This window comes from Cheilinus undulatus, linkage group 1 (genome assembly GCF_018320785.1).
Source record: "Cheilinus undulatus linkage group 1, ASM1832078v1, whole genome shotgun sequence".
Classification (NCBI taxonomy): domain Eukaryota; kingdom Metazoa; phylum Chordata; class Actinopteri; order Labriformes; family Labridae; genus Cheilinus; species Cheilinus undulatus.
In genome coordinates this window covers 37333256-37352055 of record NC_054865.1, presented here as the reverse complement: position 1 = coordinate 37352055, position 18800 = coordinate 37333256, and the positions used below count along the sequence as shown (strand labels likewise).

General features: G+C 40.6%; 1 protein-coding gene across 3 annotated transcripts in view; it reads left to right on the top strand.

The window, feature by feature from the left end:
- sox6 (SRY-box transcription factor 6) overlaps positions 1-18800 on the top strand; it is a 154742-nt gene that overhangs the window by 41887 nt on the left and 94055 nt on the right. For all 3 annotated transcript variants that reach the window (XM_041786049.1, XM_041786059.1, XM_041786038.1), the window contains 2 exons: positions 7013-7253; positions 10737-10947. In XM_041786049.1, coding sequence (XP_041641983.1) covers positions 7020-7253; positions 10737-10947 — 445 coding nt within the window. In that variant the 5' untranslated portion in view covers positions 7013-7019. The remainder of the gene's footprint in view (positions 1-7012; positions 7254-10736; positions 10948-18800) is intronic.

Below are 18800 nucleotides of genomic sequence, written 5' to 3'. Positions count from 1 at the left end.
ATTCAGTGACAGAACTTGTTATACATTCGGAAAAAAGAATGGAGCAAGGATACTGACAGGAAATGTGGGCCACTGTTTGTGGCCATTCCAGACATCCAAATGTACCCCTTTTCTGCTGAACGTTAAAGCTGCCAATAATGATCTCATGGTGGCAAAATCAGAGACTTAAACCCGTAGCTTTAATGCCACACAGGATTATAAACCCCTCCTTACTTTTAAATTGTTCACTCTCACTAATTATCATGCTTTTTCTGCCTTCTGCAAAATTTCTTTAATTAGATATTGTACATGAGAATTTGGCCAAAAGTCTAATACTGTGCTCCTTCAAATGTCTCTTTCTAAAAGGCCTTCCATTTTTCTTTCAACTTCCCCTGCTTTTTCAGATTTCTATGCTCCCCTGTAGACTTATTGTGCATCTCTTTGGTAACTTTGGATGCGTCCCTACACTTCTGTTTGGCACCCTCCAGCTAGCTCCTCAACTCACTTTTCTGAAGACTGTGAAAAATGTTACACTTGATTTGTTGAAGTGCAGCCATTTGCTGCAAATTCTCCAGCGCACACAAGAAGTTATCTTTGTAAATGACAGAAAGGACCATGTCCTGAATGGCGCTTTGTTTACTGTTTGACAAAAAATGGGGCCCCACTCTATATTTCATCTGTCACCGTTGCCTTTCTTTCCTCCAACAATGCGCGATTGTTTCTGTGAAAATTTCAGGTTCCGTGAACAGGAGAATTCTGTATTACTAGGTTCCTGCCAAATTCTGATCTCTGTTTTCCTTCTCCTGCTTACAAAGGGCTCATAACTTACTGTCAAGTATGATGCGAGTCACAAAGCTCTACTGTTGCTCAGCAAATAGGGTCGTGTTGCTTGATGGCTTGACTTGCTGTGAGGTTTGCCTAAGTGCAGCAGCAGCAGGACCAGAGGGCTCTTTGGGAACTCCATCCTCCAGCAGGCCTGGAGAAAAAGAGAAAGAAAGAGAGAAAGACAGACAGGATAAACAACAAGAAGCTTCTCTTGTCTCTGTATTTCTTCTCTTCACAGATGGAGAAACCATTCGGCTGCTCAAGTTGTTGTCCTGCTGCTATTAGAGATTAGAGTCCTCTACTATTTTTTCTCTAAGTGTTTGATTCATAACATCCCATTGCTCTCATTGCTCTTCTAGTGGACATTTTTTTTAAAGAATTGTGCCAGTCCAGATAAAAAGGACCAGGAGTGACATTTTTTTAAGGGGGGGAAGCCATCCTTCATTTGTGAAAGCATACGCATGAGTGAACTTGTGTGTGTCCTGGGGAACTGAAAGGCTGTTATGCCATCCAGCTCTGAGCCTCTGTCCCGGGATCAGGAAAAGGGCCAATGGCACAGGGGACTGAAGGAGAGAGGAGGAGGAGCAGGAGAGGGAGGAGGAGGTAGGGCAGGAGGGGGCAACGAGGGATTCAGTGTGCGAGTGCTCATCGACCCTTCCTGAGTAGACAGACAGGGACACTTAAGCACTCTCACACCTGCATCTGCCTTTGCCTTGCATGGGGGGCAAGGACAGCGAGCGCGCTGTCATGGCAGCTGCACAAGTGTTTAAAGTGAGCCACAAGGCAGTTCCTCTAGCAGCATATTATTGCAAATAATTTACCCTGCAAAGTAATTATCGATGCTCTGCTCAATATGTAAAGTGTGCACTTCAGGTGGCTGGCTTAATTTGCTCTGGGCGGCTATCATCTGAGTGTGGGTTTTAGCTGTGGTAACTGTGGCAGTTTCTAATAGAGAAGGCATCAGGAGAGAGTGTGAAGTGAGGATGAAGTGGTGCCGTAATTGAGTTGACTTTTTGCAAGGGAAGGTCAACAATAATGGAGGAACAATTTAAACAAATTCATTTAGACAACTCTCCAGTGACTTTACAGTGGGTTGTCTTGTTAGAAAATCTGTATTTTCACAACCATTTATTATATTTTAATATCATTATCTCTAACAGTTCTATGGGCTGAAGTTTAAGAGATTCAATTCAGTGTCTGTGATACCGATTCAAACTGAAAAAAAAAGAAAAAATAAAGATATTTCATTTACTGATGTATTTGTTTTTAAATGTGCAGGAGTATTATACAAAATATAAACACATATGTGTGTGCATGCAGTGTGTATTTGAGTGTAAAAGAACTAACTGTGTGTGGTACACAGTCCGTGTTAGGAGTTGATTATGTACCCAGAAAGCTGGCTGCTGCACAGCATGGCACAATCACAATGGAGGGTGATAATTTAATTGTGCTAAACGGTGGATTCCGTGTCAATGCTCCTCCAGCTGGGAACTGTCAGGTAGTAATATCTCATTATGGCAGGTGAAGAACCCAGAGGAACCCTACCATGACACCTGTTAGAACAGGAGGAACCCCTGAAGGGAAACACAGATGATTTTCTCTCTCTATGACTTTCTCTCTCACACTTGCACACATGGAGAAGATATTATAAATCTTTTGTCTTTATCTCATTCTTCTACGGCTTATATTTCATAATGACTATCTTTATCATGAAGCTTTTTCTTGGCGTATGCATTATTGTTTATAAATTGATTTAATTAAACAGGTTGAAAACTCTTTTTCTCATGACGTCTTGAACACAGTGTATTAAGTAGCTCCTTTAGTGCAATTCAGTGAAAGCATAGAGCACTCACCACATCTTTTAATGGGATTTATTAAAAGATTTGTGCTACAAAGAGCATTAAGGTATGCACCATTTATTCATTTTCTTAAAATAGGATTGCAACTTCTCGTTTTTGTGATGTAAAATGTAAAAATAAAAATAGAATTTACAGGAAGAAAAGGGTTTGATTAGTTTAAAGTTTGACTAACCCCTGAATTAGTCACTTGGACATTTTACACAATGATGACTTATTTATCTTTCTGTGTGTATGCATACTTTGCAAGAGTACACACTTGGATTATACAACAATTTACCCAACAGCCTTTTTTATTTTCCATCAGTTTATTATCCTTTTCTTTCTTTTTCTCCTTAAGGAATAAAATATACACCTTTCTGCAGCTGGGACTTAAAACTTAAAGGTGCAAGGCATTAGTGAGGCAGACAAGTGAGTTAAGGGGTGGGTGGGTTTAGATGGGTGTGGAGTTACTTATCACCATTGTCTATAAAAGGTAAACAGAGTGACTGAGCAGATACAGCATCAGGGTGACAGTCAGCCAGACCCTTTTACGATGAAAGAGGAAATGGGATAGCTGAGGACACTTGGCCCCACAGTCACAAGACCCCTGAGATGAGCAGAGCACAACACTCTCCTAATACTCTCCAATTAAGCCGAGGTTGTTTTGCACTCTGATGAAACATTATCTTAGGGAACAATTCATGACTCAAAGCATTCCAGGCTATATGAGCTCGCTGCAGTAGAACTTAAATCCTAATCCTTCAGATGTGCGCAATATTGTCAGTTATATATAGAGCAGTTTTCTTTTCTAGCTGACCGTCCCTCGTCTTTGCCTCCAGGCTTCAAAGTCACTGGGGCTTTGTCTTAGAGAAAGTAGGCAGGAAAGCCGCATTTCATGCACTTATTGATTACTCTGGTTTGTTAGTTGTCCATTGTTGTTGTGTAATCAAGCATGAGGGAGGGCAGCTTGTCAAGAATTTATGAGCAACCCCTTCAGTTCACCATATTCCCACTATTTGGTTTGTTAAAGCACATTTTTGTGCTTATTTTTTTCACATAAACTGATTTAATTATTAATGTGAATAAAAGTTATTCCAACAGCACCAGAATACACTGCAGTTGTACAAACTAGGCTGTTTTGCTGATTTTCTTTTGCAAGCACGAACTGCGAGGCTGTCAACAGTAAAATTCGATCAGAAAATAGTATCACATTCTGCGTGCATGCTGCTGAATTCTGCTCCTCATCAAACGCCTTTGTTGTGTCTGTGCTGATCTATCACACACAACCTCGCTTTAGATCTCAGCGCTGTGCGCTCCTCACTCCAAATAAGAGGAATAAAATACCACACAGACGCCTTCAGATATTTTCAGAGAATTACCACTGCTCTTCCCCCTTTTCCCTTTCGATAATATGAGGTAGTATTGTATGGGGCCTGTCGAAGGTGGGGGTGGGGCAGAGGGGGTTCTCCACACTCTTAAGCTGCCTGAGCACAGCCCTCCCAGCACTGCTAATAAATTATTAACTCCTGCTGACAAATACTGTTATGGAGCCTGCCGCAGATCTGTTGCATTCTTTAACAAGATTGCTGTAGACACATGTTACAGGAGGATGGAGGCTCTAACGCTCCCTCTCTCTCTATCTGCCCTTCTCTCACTCACGCCTCAGCAGTTTGACTGATGGCTGGAGACCAAAGTAAAAGTGCCTGAGAGACTGAATATTTTAGTGGTAAAATAATACCACTTGATTTACTGTGTAAGACAAAAGCAGTGCTTTGTTTCACTCTCACACTCCATTGAGGACGAGGTGCTTGTTGCGCTGCAGGCTCGGGCTTTTTGGGAGCATGAATAAAAAATATGTCCAAATCTGCCTGACCTGCTCCCAACACACACCCACACACTGTCCCCTCTACATAAATCTTATGAACTTTGCTCTGACTTTTGATTTTCAATAACTGTACCCAATTCTGAGATCGCTTTCCATTTGATATAATTATGGGAAACAACTTAATGGCTGATTAAAACTGAGGGATGGAGCCAACAACATATCTAGGCACAGATGATTACAGACTGAAGGAGAGACTGACTGACAGTCAGGCACAGGCTTCACACTCCTGCCCTGCCATCTACCTGACCGACCAAGTCTGTTTGTACAGCTGTTGTCACATGAGATTAACAGCCATTGTTGAGGCTAACTTTCCTACATAACTGCATGAGAATTAGAGTAAAGATTGTTAATGGATAAAAACTAGGGCTGTCAAAAGATTTAGAATTTTAATCTTAATTATTCTCAGAATTTCTGCAGGTAATAGTAATTCAGCACGGTTTTTGTGTCATTTCGGGACTTTTTTACTGTCTTAAGCTACGAGTAATTGACTTCCTGTTTGGATACAGGCCTGCTTTTATTTTGAAAGGTAGAACAGATATTATGATATGAACTTGGTAAAAAGAACTTGCAATGGATTCAAATTTAAATAAGGGAACATTAAAAGGCATATGTTTAATAGCACACACTGCAGATGACTTTTTTCTTGTCTGCTAGGCTGACTGAGTTTTTAAAACTAAATTGAGACATTAAGGAGTAGTGGTGAACATATTTTGGGCATATATTTGGCAGCAGTTTAAGACAATAAAAAAATATGACTATTTAACTTTGTCACTCTTGTTTGCTTTTGCAGCTTAAAAAAGGGTTATATAAATAGTATTTCAGTCTATTTGAATACAGCTAAATATTCATCACAGGAGCTTTAAGTCTCACCCTTTTCTCATTTGTCTTACTTTTGTATTTAAATCTTCCTTCAATCTTTTACACTTTTTTATTGTTTGTATTTCCTATTTTAGTAATATGTCCAAAAAAATGAAAATAACCAACAAACAGTGTCTGTGCATAAATAACAACATTTTTTATGCCTTTCTTTAACCCAACATACCTTCTGCTATCAGTCGGTGCCTGAGTCTGAGCAGAGAGTGCAAGGCCACCATCACACCACAGCCTGCCTCAACCTTGACACCCCCAACCCCCACCTCTCATACCCCCCAGGCAAGCTGAGGGTGGAACTAAAGTGCTGCCACACTGACCCCTGTGGATAAAGCAACAGAACGAAGCAGAGAGGCTGATCACTGATCAAATGTAAAACAAGAAAGACCCTGAGCATTTTGTCACATACAGACCCAGACTCATACCTTCACACCCCCAATCTGTCTCCCTCACAGACACACGAGTGAGCATACACATCTTTTAGTGAAAATACATCTCTCAGTTGTCGGTTTTCATCTTATACATCAATTTCTCATAGTTTAGAAAAAAGACAAGAAGAACAACAGTACGAAGAAGAACAGATTAGGAGTTAAATGCACTCCAGCTCCTTTTCTCTACTTCACATCAGTAAGAAGGTCATACTATCCTTGTTTTAATTTAATACTAAATGTATAATTATATTTCCTGGAACTGTTTAATTTCATTTATAAAAGCACACAGCATAAGTGTGGCCTCATTCACTGTAAGAGAAAAAACAAAGAAATGGTTATAAAAGTCTGCATGGAAAAAGTGTTCTATTTGTAATACTCGTGGATGCTGTTAGCTTTTAACTTCAAGCTATTAAGCAGGATTTGTTAGGCAGAAGGAACACTGTTACATCAAAATGGCCATTATTTTCTAAACTTGAATATTGGAAACAAAAAACAAAGAGTGTTTGATTTCTATGCAATGGAAAAATTGTATTATAAAAATCAGAATATGCTGGAAGGACAAAGCCAATCAATTCAGCACTAATAATGTGGGCGATTATGGCTGAGCACTTAGGTTGTACCTCATGCACTGCGAAGATAGTCCTTCAAGTCCAACCTGTGGCTCTCTTCTCATGTCATTCCCTTTTTTCTTACTCTGCCCTAAATAAAGGCCAAAGCTCCCACCCCATCAAAAATCTTTAAGATATAGGGGATTATTCATAAAGCTTTGAAACAAAAAGAGTCACTTAAGCAAGAGAAAGTGACATTAACATCTTAGTGATGCAGAAGTGAGGCTAGTTGGTGTGGTAGTCTCACAGCCTGGCTGGCCTACTGCCTGACTAAGTGTGTCGAGGTTTGAGCCAGGACCCAAGCAGGCACAAATCCAGTTCTAGATCAAGCCATCCATCTACATAAAACTCAGGGTTAGAGAATCTCACAGCCTGTTACAATCTCCACAGCCTGGAGCAGCAACAGGTGAAGCTTTTAGTCTCAAATCTGCCCAGGTGAATCATTTGTAATCCCAGGTACAGCTCTGAACAATGAATGGTAATGTGAAGGCTCCATTAAAAAGGAAAAAAAGCACTGTGATAAAGCACTGTTTATGATTTTTATATGATATTATTTTCTCTCTTTATGCTCCACAGCAGAGTCATGTCTTCCAAACAAGCCACGTCTCCTTTTGCCTCTGTGGTCGACGGGGACGATGCCATGAGTCAGGAGCACTTGTCCTGGGAGAAAGAGGAGAGTGCTGAGGCCCACGGCACACCACAGCTGCCCCTGCACAGTCTGCTTCATGGAAAAGCCCACCCCGATGAAATGCAACCACTCAGCAGTGTACCGCCAGAGAGCGACTGGGACAGCCTGGTGTCAGCCCAACAGCGCATGGTGAGACATGTCGGCATGATACAAACATGCACCAACAAATGTATCTGATCCCATGCTGAGGCTGTACAACGACTGGCACTACACATTCAAAAGTGTGTTATGTTTCAAAGAAGAAAATAATCCTTCAGCTGATAAAGTTTAATAGGAACTGACTGGTGCTTTTGCACAATTGAAGCCCAATTCTTGCAGGTCACATAAAGAAAAGTACTGACACCCCATTATATCCAAGTACAGAAAGGCCTATTGTTTATTCTGTCAAACTACCTTGCACTTCAGTATCTTATTATGGTGTGAAAATCACTTAAAAGTTTGACAGCAAAGTAAGAGAGGACTTCGGTTAAGGCTTCCAAGGAAAGCCAATTTGGCTTAACTTTGTTAAATTGTTATTATAAACTCCAAACTTTTTTTAGAGGCCCTGAGGTAAGAATGGAATAAAAGGAAACTTTGTGAATCATTGTGAGGGCAAAGCATAATGGGAAAGAATTGGTTTCTTTTTAGAGAAAACCTAGTAAAGAAGAGAAAATTCAAACCAAAGCTCTAAAAGCTTTCAGTTATCATGAGGTCAAAAGTTGACCTCAAACTTGAAAAATATGAATGGCAAACAAAATTACATTATGACCATCGATAAGGAATAAAGCCTTGTTTGCCTCTTTTATCATATGTTCTTGATGCCATTTAGGAAACATGACTTGTCCTCAGTGCATGTGTGCTGTTTTTCTTGTTGGGTATAAGCTACATCTGCAGCCAGACCTCCAAACAGAGAACATCCTAAGAGCAAAGCTGCTTTGATGTCAGCCGAGCAAGGAAGAGCATGGGCACTTGTGGGCCATAGACATAGGAGGCAGGTGGTTGTGTGTGACAGACGGCTCTGTGGTAAAGAGACCCAGAGGGCCTCTGAAGTACCTCTGCAGCCGCCCACTGAGAGCCTCAACACCTTGGCACTGCAGTACAAAAAACACCCCCCCAACACACAAACCCACTAATAGCCTTTGTAGCAGACTGCTCTTCATGATGCTGGGCTGTACGGGCTGACTGATGACAGTAAATGGCAGGCAAAGGTATGCTCAGGTGTCCTCATTATAGGATGTTTGTAACTAGATTTTTAGTACGGTTTATGGTGTGGAGCTGAAAATTTTAATTAGGGCTGTCAAAATAATCAAAATTGCGATTAATCTCAGGATTTCTGCAGTTAATTGTGATTTATCGCAACCTTTTTATTGGATTTTAAAATTCCACTTTGCAGCATTTATTTTTTTGTTTATTTTCTGGCATATTTTTCCCTATTGTTTTAAACTAAAAATAACTGACTGCCTGTTTGGATGCAGACCTGCTCTTATTTTGAAAGGTAGATCAGAGATTATGACAGGAACTTCATCACAGAAAAAAAGGAACTTGTTATGGATTGATCAGGAAATAAGTGAACTGTACAAAGGTAAATGTTTAATAACACAAGGTTCAGATAACTTTGGATTTGCCCACTGAGCTGTCTGTGATTTTTTAAAGTGACAAGGGACACTTCACTGTGGCTGCAGAGACTAAATCATGCAATTAATTGCAATTAAAAAATGTAGTGCACTAACTGTGGATTGTAGTTTATTGTGATTAATATGATCAACCTTGACAGCCCTAATATAGTTAATTTAATCAAGGTAATTTAGTACAAATAAAACTAAAATCAAAAGTTAGAAAGCTGTGATATTGTCTTTCACCAGTTATAAAGCTCCTTTCTGAATGAGGTCAGAAATAATTTGTAAATGGACTGACAAAATCAATAATTGCATGAAAACATAAACATACAAGTAGAAAATATAAGTTAAACATAGGGGGTCTAATCAAGATGATCAGTACCTTACTTTATTTTTGTTTTAACATGAAGTTTTGGCATTATTTTTGCTGTAAATTAAGTGTCGTAAAGTCAACAACAAAAATAAACTGAGTATTAATGTCATCTTTTTATGTTTAACAAGGCTGGCAGGTATCAGATATACTTAAATGGATATGAAAGGTTTTAACAGGTGATGGACTTGACAAAACCACATCATAGGTATGCAAACTGTAAATATATAAATGCCAATGTTGTGAAGAAAAGGTTATCTTTAAAAATCACTAAGATGAAATAAAATCTTTAAAAAAAAGGTAATAAAGAAAAGGGAAAAAGACAAAATGAATAAACGAAAGGAAGGCAATAGAGAGAGAGAAAATGAAACGGGAAGGCAGAAGGGGAAAGGAATGAGAGTTTTGCCATTGCTGATTACCTGACTCCACTGCTGTGCCATGTGTCTGTGTGGGTTGTGCCCTGAACCTATGCCAGCTGATTAACCCAGCACTGCTCCACTCCCCTCAAGCACCCTCCACTGTCTCTGCCACACTGCATAATCATCCAACACCCAGGGCCGGGAGGTGTGGAGTCGGCTAGTAGGTCGTGCCACCCTGGCGCTTGGTACCAGACCGTCCTACACACCAGTTCAGCCTGCAGCTCGACATGTAACGCAGGGATGAGAGTTTGGCACTGTCAACATTCCTGCCCTGTTTATTGCATTCCTGACTTTTTATTCAGGATTGTCAAAGGCTCCAGACAACTCTGTTATCACGCTGCTGTTGATTAAAGCTCACTGTTCCATCCTAGGTGTGTTGGATACAGATGTGGATCATGTTGATTCTCTTCACTGTGAGGGCCAAAGTTTAAATCAGAGCTAAGTGTTCCCCCGTTAAAGGCTGCAAACTCCTGGCTGCTTAGCTACCTTCTGCTTTCTCAGACAGCACAAACCATAATTAACACCACCTTCTGTCAGGTCTGCATGCTCACCATACACTCCCATGTGGAGAGTATTCTCCCCCTCTCTTTCTCTCCTCCTCATTCTTCTTCCCCTGTTTCCTTCATGTCTCTGTTTGTGCACAGGGAGCACTCAGCCAGTCAGCCAGAGACAGGACCCTTAGTTAAATACTAAACCATACACAGGTGGGACTGAAAAACAACAACAGCTTGAGACAGGACACAGATTTACGACAGCTCGAGGCACTCAGCTGAGAATAGGTCTCCACTAGAAAATGAACAAATTACACAGCAGTCACCCGAACACAAATGCACACTCAAAAGCAATTTGAGAAATTACAGTTGGGAGGTTTCTCTGTGTAGTCTCTGCAGATGAAAAGTAAAGCCTGAGCACATTATGGATATGCCCTATGAAAGTGTACCTCATCATTTCATCTCAGTTTTTCGCTTGTCATGTCTCATTTACCAGCGCAGCTAGCTCTGTTGAAGACACATACACCGCCATGTGAAAGCCAGAGAGGAGCCATTTGATATGGCCAAATCGCCCCCTGAGCTGCAAACACCCAGCAATCACTGCATTTGAATGGAAAACTGTCAAAAAAGGCTCAATAGAGCCCTGACAGAACACAGAATCACACTCATCATTTAATATAAATCCCATCCCCTGTTGCCACCGGCCCCCTCCCTCCCCGTCTCTGTTTGTCTTACAGGAGTCTGACAGCAATAAAGTATGTTCCCTGTACTCCTTCCGGAACAATTCCACTTCTCCACACAAGCCGGAGGAGGGGGCCCGGGAGCGGAGTGACCTGCTGAGCGGATCAGCATTTGGAACTCCGGAGCGCCGCAAAGGAAGCCTGGCAGACGTAGTGGACACGCTGAAGCAGAAGAAGCTGGAGGAGATGACAAAGACAGAGCAAGACGGTATGCCTCCCTATGTGTGTGTGTAAACATTTTTCCTCAAACTTGCGCCTGATCTTCACAAGTGCTTCCTCTGTGTTTTCCAAAATTTCTAGCCTCTGAAAATCAGTCTCTTTTCTCTTCTATCTCTCTGACTCATACACGCCTGCAAGCACACACGCTGGGAATACTGACACTTTCGTATTCCCAGTTTGTTCTGAAACTCCTCCAGCATGACAAAGACAGTGTGTCAGTGCACATCAGCATAAGTGTGGTTTTCCTCCGTGCCAAGCAAAACTTTCTGACTATAAAACTCAAAGTGCTGACCTGACGCCAGGAACATTACCTTTTCTTATTTTGCTGCACAACACACTCTTCACTCAGCGCAGGTATTCATCAAACTTTGCAATTTGAGAGCTTTTATTTTCCCGAAAACTAAAAAATCTTTCTGTGATAAGACTGTTGAGTCTATGTCATATCCGTAGCCAGTTTCACCCTGCTCGACTCTCCCTCCCACAGCCTGCAGTCTATCAAGAGTATGGCGGAAAAACAAATATTTGAAAGAGCTGCTGAAACACATCCCCCTTCTTAATTAGGGCTGTAGTAATATAACTACATCCAATCAAATGTTAAACCCCCTCGGGAATGCATGTGTCTCATTTAGTGTCTGGGGAGCTCTTAGCTTAAGCACTTCATCAGACGAATAAATTAGACCTCTGTTAGCCTAAAAATAACTTGCCACTTCTTTTTTTAAGTGTTCATTCGGCTGGTCTTTGTATCAGAGCATCACAGGAAGATCACGCAGGATAATGGCTCTGTCAGCTCCTTATATGGAGATCAGTTATATGAGGTGTGATTCAGGAAATTAAACATGAAACAACTGGAGATTATTTGTCAAGCAGAAAGTTCAGATGACTGAAATTTAAAAAAAAAAGGCCAAGAAAGGCTAGATATTTTGAAGCACAAGAAAATACTTTTTTTCATGTGGGGATGCTGGCTTTTCTGTTTGTGTCATTTGGATTATGATTTTGGTTGACTTAGAAAACATAAGGAAGCCCTAAGAGGACATGCATTTCTACATTTTATTTTAATCCATTTTCCCGCTGTGATGGTTTTTTTTCTTGAGATCATGAGAACTTGCTTATCTTGTGATCTTGACATAACAAATCTGTTTTTTTAAATTGCATTTTATTCCACTATATTGCATTTTAAATTGTATCTGTGTCATGTTGGATTTTTATTACCATCTTAAACTAAGGGTAATTGACCTCCTGTTTGGATATAGACCTGCTTTTATATTTAGATCTACAATTATAACATGAACGTAACCACAGAAAAAAGAACTTGCTATGGATTGAAAAGGAAATCTTAGAACAGAAAAAGGGTAAATGTTTCATAACACAAGGTTCAGATGACTTTTGACTTTTCCACTGAGCTTTCTGAGAGTTTTTTTGAAGTGCATCTTTACTGTGGTTGCAGGGAGAAGCTGCAGTGGCTTAACCTTGGTGTGTTGAAAGGGACAATAAGCATGCCGTTAGTCATGTTAAAAAACAATTTGTGCACTTATTGTGGATAGTAGTTAATCGGGATGTATGCGATTAACCTTGACTTTTTTTTTTTTTTTCAATTTTTTCCTCCCGAGTTTTAGAAATAATCTTGTCACTATAAGAAAAAAAGTTTGTTGTCTTAAACAATGACATAAATATGTTAAGATCTAGAGAGATTAATCAAGTATTCCTTGATTTTATGGGAAAACATGATAAAATCAAAGGTGTGGACATTTGTTCACTTAGGGCTTTCATAAATAATAGATAGATGGAGAGATGAGATACTTTCTTGTCATTTTCTTGTCAAATTCTATGAAATTTAGTTGGCAACCATCTATTCCTTAGTGGCATAAAAGTTTGTGTATGCAGCAATATAAAATCACAGGTTCAACTTTTAAAGCAGTTTTAAGATGTTAACTGAAGATTTATACTCTACCACTTGCTTCTTGTGTTGTCTAATGATTACTAATATTAATCACTATAGGATAAAAGTAGTTGTTGAAACACAGGGTATCTGTAAGTATATCTGACTTTTAGTATTTTGCACATCTAAAAAGATGCTAAAAATGAAACGCTATGTATGCCATGTATGGTGACTCACTGTACAAGAAAAATGTAGAAGAAAAAAAAGCTAAGTGGTTCTGTGGCTACTTTTTGTTTTACCTAAAGGTAAGAAAATATTTTAACAAGTGTCTTGTTTCTCAGAGTTGATTTTTCAGGGTGAGACTGTCAGTGCTCTCTGTAGCGGCGGCAGCAGCAAGCGTTGTGGTAATGAGCCCCAGCTGGTGAAGGCTGGTTGTTGCAGTAATTTAAATGGTCAAGTGCAGCTTGTAATCCAGGGCCGTATGTTAGCGCAGGGAGGAGAGGCTGCTTTAGAGTGCCATACAGCTGTTTTAATCTCCTGTTAATAATAGAGACTTGGTCTGCCTCATGTGCTGTGTATCATCGCCACCTAAATAAAGTCCCTTGTCGGAGGAAATTAGTTTCCTAGCAGGGAACACAGCAGAAGACAAGAGCCTTGCAAAGTTCAGTCTGCTGTCCCCGAGCTGCAGGAACTGAGAGATACTCTGTTCTGGAGAGCACTTGAGGAAGCTTCAGCGGTGATGATCAGTGATTACTGTAAAATGGAAGAAGAGCGACTCAGAAAGTACCGCAGGAAAGAAAGCTTGGAGTAATCACAATCTTATGTCTTTGTTTATGGAGAGAGACACAGTGGGAAAATGAAAAGGGCAGGATTAACCTGCTTAAGAACATACAAGCCAGTCAAAGAGGCCATTTGTTGTCTTAATGATGTTGCTAATGTGACACAAGCAACAGATGAGCTAAATATATCGCTTATCTAAGCATGACAACTGTTGTGTCTAATTCTGCTGCTTTGGTGCCTGACTGGTCAGGATCATCGGGGTCCTCTGAGACCCTGAACCATCTGCTACCATTCTTCTCTGGGCTTTCTTGTCTGGTCAATGCAGATTACTGACCTGATGGGCTGAGGAAGAACACAGTGACCTTAAGTATAGAGAGAAAACAAATGTGATGACTTTTTTTTTTTAAAAACATAACATGAGCCACACAGAAAAAGGAAAATCCTTCTTAAATGATGTCAATATTGGTGGATATTTTGGATAAAATGCTTACTGAACTTTCCGATATTTCTGACTTCAGCTTTACTTTGCAATCACAAACATTTTTGTGACATTTTTTCAGACTGTAAGGGCCAAAGATCCCACACAATTTGACCGTTTTTTGTTCAGGGGAAAGTGGACAGAGTAGAAGAGTGGGGAATGACATGCGATAATTGACCCACATGAACCTTGACCACCCACTTGCAGGACTACAGGCTCCATATATGGAGCGAGAACTAGCTACTAAGCCACCTGTGCCCAAATAATCCAAAGTTTTAGGGGTAAATGGATAAAGAAAATTCTGTTTAATCTACCTTTACACATGACAAGCACTAAAGTTACAAGTAACTTAGGGCTGTCATGATTAATCAATTAATTGTGATTAATCAGGGTCCACAACTTGTGCACTAATTTTTTAAAAGTCGCAATTAATCTCATGCTGTATCTTGCCTTTCGACACACCTTAATTAGATGCCACAGTGGGCATCATTTACTCTTAGTTCAAGACAGCAGAAAAATAAAGAAAATGACAGAAAACCAGATATGAATGCAAAATAAAGGAAATTTTAAAATGTGATGAAAAAGGTGCAATTAATTGTGATTAACTACAGAAATCCTGAGATTAATCTTGATTAAAAATGTTTATCTTTTGACAGCCCTAAAATAAATACTCAAAAAGTAGGGCTGTGAACATTGATGCAAAATTCCATAATCCATAATTACTGCACTGATTTTTCTGAATCGCAATTAATAGCATGCTTTATTGCCCATTTTGGTTAATTACTGCAATGTGTCCCTGCAGCTACAGTAAGTACACCACTGCACCTTAATGCCTTTTTTACTGTAAAAATATGTAGACAAGTCAAAAGTCATCATCCCCCATGAGTCATCACACATTTCACTTCTCCCATTCTGTTATTTTCTTTTAAATCCATAAAAAATTTCCTCTTCCTGTGGTCAAAGCACATCTGCGTCCAAACAAGAAGTCAATTACCCTTAGTTGATGACACTAAAAACAGTTATAATGCAAAATAGAAATATTTCAAAATATGGCAAAACGAGAGAGTAATTGTGATTAACTACAGAAATTTGGAGATAAAACAGGATCAAAAATCCTAATTGTTTGACAGCCCAACTAAAAAGTTAAGCTTGGCCAATTTTCCAACAGCTATGTTTTTTCCATCATAAGAAAAGTATATGCCTGTTTCCATCATTGACCATGGTGTCTTATTCTAACAACAGAGGCTGTCGTAGTGTTATAGGTACTCCTCCATTCTTCCATCTCTATATCTTTGTACCCTTTCACCCTCTCCATCCTTCCACCCTTCCTCTCCATTTCTGGTCCTTAAAGTGCTTTAAGTGCTTGTGACTGTGCTAATGAATGAAAATGTCCTCCAAGCAGCAAGCAGTGCATTTAACTGAATAGTCACCTTTGCTGTAAAAGCTCTATTAGGCCCAGTTGCCAGCAGGGCTAACGATTGTGGCCCATGTTTATTTACTAGGTATTGTAAATGCATTATTTATGGATAGATTCTCCAGACAGCACTTGTCAAGAGTTAAAAATGTCAGTATAAAGTATGAAGGGGGAAAAGAAAAATAGCCGGCATTATAAAAAGCCAAGGTGACCTTGATTTGATTCACATGCAATTAGAACAGTTTTATATAATGCACTAAAGTATGAATCAATACTGTGCAAGTCAACACAGAAATACTCTGTGTTGAGCCTTTATGTTCGTCCCCCAAGACAAGGACGGGTAATTGAGTTTAAGCTTCTTGTGTTGGCTTTTAGGGATTTTTCTGGATGTATGGACCTTACTGGTAAAATCAGTACAGAATGGGATGCACTTACGTCGTTTTTGTCATCTTTGTGTTACTTGGTGGTTTGCCTTCTTCTTGGACTAATGAGTATAAATGTCTAAATGAGGTTTGTACTGAACCATGCAAAATATAAAGAGTTACCAATTTAGTACAAAAACCTGTTTTCACCTCAGCTGTATGCTGTAAAATGTTCTACTGTTTGTGCCACCGTAGTTGTGTAAAAACTTTCACATTCAATCCTTTAATTTAAATAGATACAACAAACACTCTCATTGTGCCAGTATGATTTTGCTGGCATATCTCTTATCCATCAAGTCAGTGAAAGGTGTTGGACAGTAGACACAGCTGTTATAGACAGGTAGCAGAGATATTTTACATTTTTGTTAATCTATAAATGTTTCCAAAATGTTCCTCAGTGCCAACTGAAAAGCACATAATCCTATTAAGACTACAGTGATGCCCTCTCATAATTTTCTACCTTTTTCAAACCAGTCAGAATTTGCAGTAAGGTCTCAAAGAGATGACTCCACACCTGGAGCCCTTTGACAGTCATGGCTAATTAGCTTAGCAAAGGGGAGTCGTAGCAGCATTCAGCCAAACTGTAAGCCCCATCTTTATTTCAGGTAGAAGGATATTTATAGAGAAAAGAGCTGCTACAGCTGTTACTGTTACAGTGGCAGGTAACTTTACCATCGTTTGTGACATAAAAAAGCCCAACATGGTGTGCTGTTGTTAACTAATGGTGTCAGGGCACAGAGGTTATACTGTATGTGTGTACTGTATGTGCTATCCTTCGAACCTTTCTTCCCTCTCCCTCTGCCTTTATCACCTCCTCTCTATTTAGAAGTGTAATCCCCCTGGTGAGGCTGTGTATTATCACTGTATAATGACTGTGCAGTAGGTTGAGTGTAGGGGGGTGATCAGCATTGTGTGTGCAGCCCCCAGGTCATTATCCCCTATTACAACAGGCCATGTAATGAGATTCAGGGATGGGTGAAAGCTTTGGAAGAGAATAGGATCAGCTCTAAGCCTGTGGTCTGATTAGCACTGATGAACTCTTGACTCTGTTGTAGCACTGTCCCCTGTCAGTGTTAGATCCCTGCTGACTCCAAATGCATGCTCACTAGAGAAGCACTGATGTTCTTGCTGTCTTTACTCCTAATATAGCATTTCAAAGAATTTTTAAAGGTAATCAGTCAATAAAATACATTCCTTCCCTCCCCCCAACAGATTGATGCACTTTCTGCCCTCCTCTCTCACTTCCCTCCCTTCTCCTCTCATCCCAGCTGCCATGTCATCTGGTTCTGCTTTATTCCACCTAATTAATAGGAATCTTTGTTATAATGATCTGAGCATGAGCCTCTGACTCTATGCATATGCAATGAGGGTTGGAAATCCAGTTGCCTTGGTTGCAGATTTTTCCAGCCAGTCTTTGCACAAGCACACCTTCCTACAGGACGGTGTAAGGCCGGGACCCTCCTGGCAGGACACGCACACTCGCAGGCCAAACATCAGTCAGGCAGCAGCGTCTCTCCTGCGTGCTGACTCCCTACCTCTTTTAATAATCCCTTCTTTATTCTGTCTACATGATTTCAGCAAGCTACTTAACTTGATGCAAGTAATCTATTTGATCAAATAGCCAATAAAGTTCAGTGTGTGTGTATGTGTGTGTACTGTATATGTCAGTAGGAGCCTTCCAGTGTGAGCGTGTGTGTGCTCTTTCTTGGCCTGTGGCGTGGTGCAGCAGCCCAGCGGAGCAGTGCTCTGGTCTGTCACTTTTGTTTGAATAGGTAATGTAGATCTGTTCAGGCTGAAGAGACATGAGCTGGAATCGCTTGTTAGGACACATGATCAAAAGCGGCTCTCTGCTCTCTGCCAATCAACCCTCTTGTCACCCTGTGAAGCAGACGTTAAATAGATTTTTCGGCTGTATGCCGCGGGCAGCCTGCCAGCCTGACATGTGAACTTTCACAAAAAAAAAGAGACACCCTGCCCCTCTCTGCTTCCTAATCTCACTTTTCCATCCTCTTCCTTCCTGTCCACTTTTAGCCTTCCATCTTTTACTTTCTTTTTCTACTCTTTTTCAGTGCTTTCTCTGATCTGGATCACCCATACCTGATCCACATCAACCTTTCCCCTCCTCTTATGATTTTCACTTCCCACCCCATCTTACTCTCTGGTGACAAAGTTGCTCCTGTGCCAGGCTGAGATCAGAGCCCAGGGCTAAATGGAGTGGCAGTATGAGGGGAAACAGGGAGCAAAGAGTGTCTGGTCTCCTCCTGCTGAATTATGTATTTACTATCTGTTCCAAAACAAGAGCCCTCACACAACACAGGCAGGCCCCCACAGGACGCTGGGAGGGAGGAGGGGCTGTCATAGGTTTCACTTTACACCAGCTAAGATACAGATTTTGTTGCCCCCCTTTACAAACCAGGAACCCTTTCTGCTGTCTTGGTCATTCACACGACAAAACAAGCAGCTGCTTCTTCAATGTGCCATTCTTTGCATTCAAGATCACCTTCCTCACTTCTCATATTCCGATTAGTCAACAGTAGCAACTGCTGCAGAGCATTCCAGGGGCCATCTTCCTGGGTTTCAGCTGTTGAGTGTGTCCCCCTGCACCCACGCAGCACAAAACTCCCATTGTGATCCTAGCTTACTGGCGGCACAGGAACCCCTTGATAGGAGGAAACGGGTGTCCGTGAGAGACAAATCACAGCCAGGGCTGCACAGAGGCCTGCTTGTCTTAGCACACTCACACGCTGGTTGTAGGTAAGTCTCCTCAGTGATGTCACTACTAGTGCAGGGAAATTGAAAGTTATCTTATCTGTGTGATGTTTTACTGCTTGTGGAGGGGCACCGAGATGGTTAAATGCTGACATATAAGAAG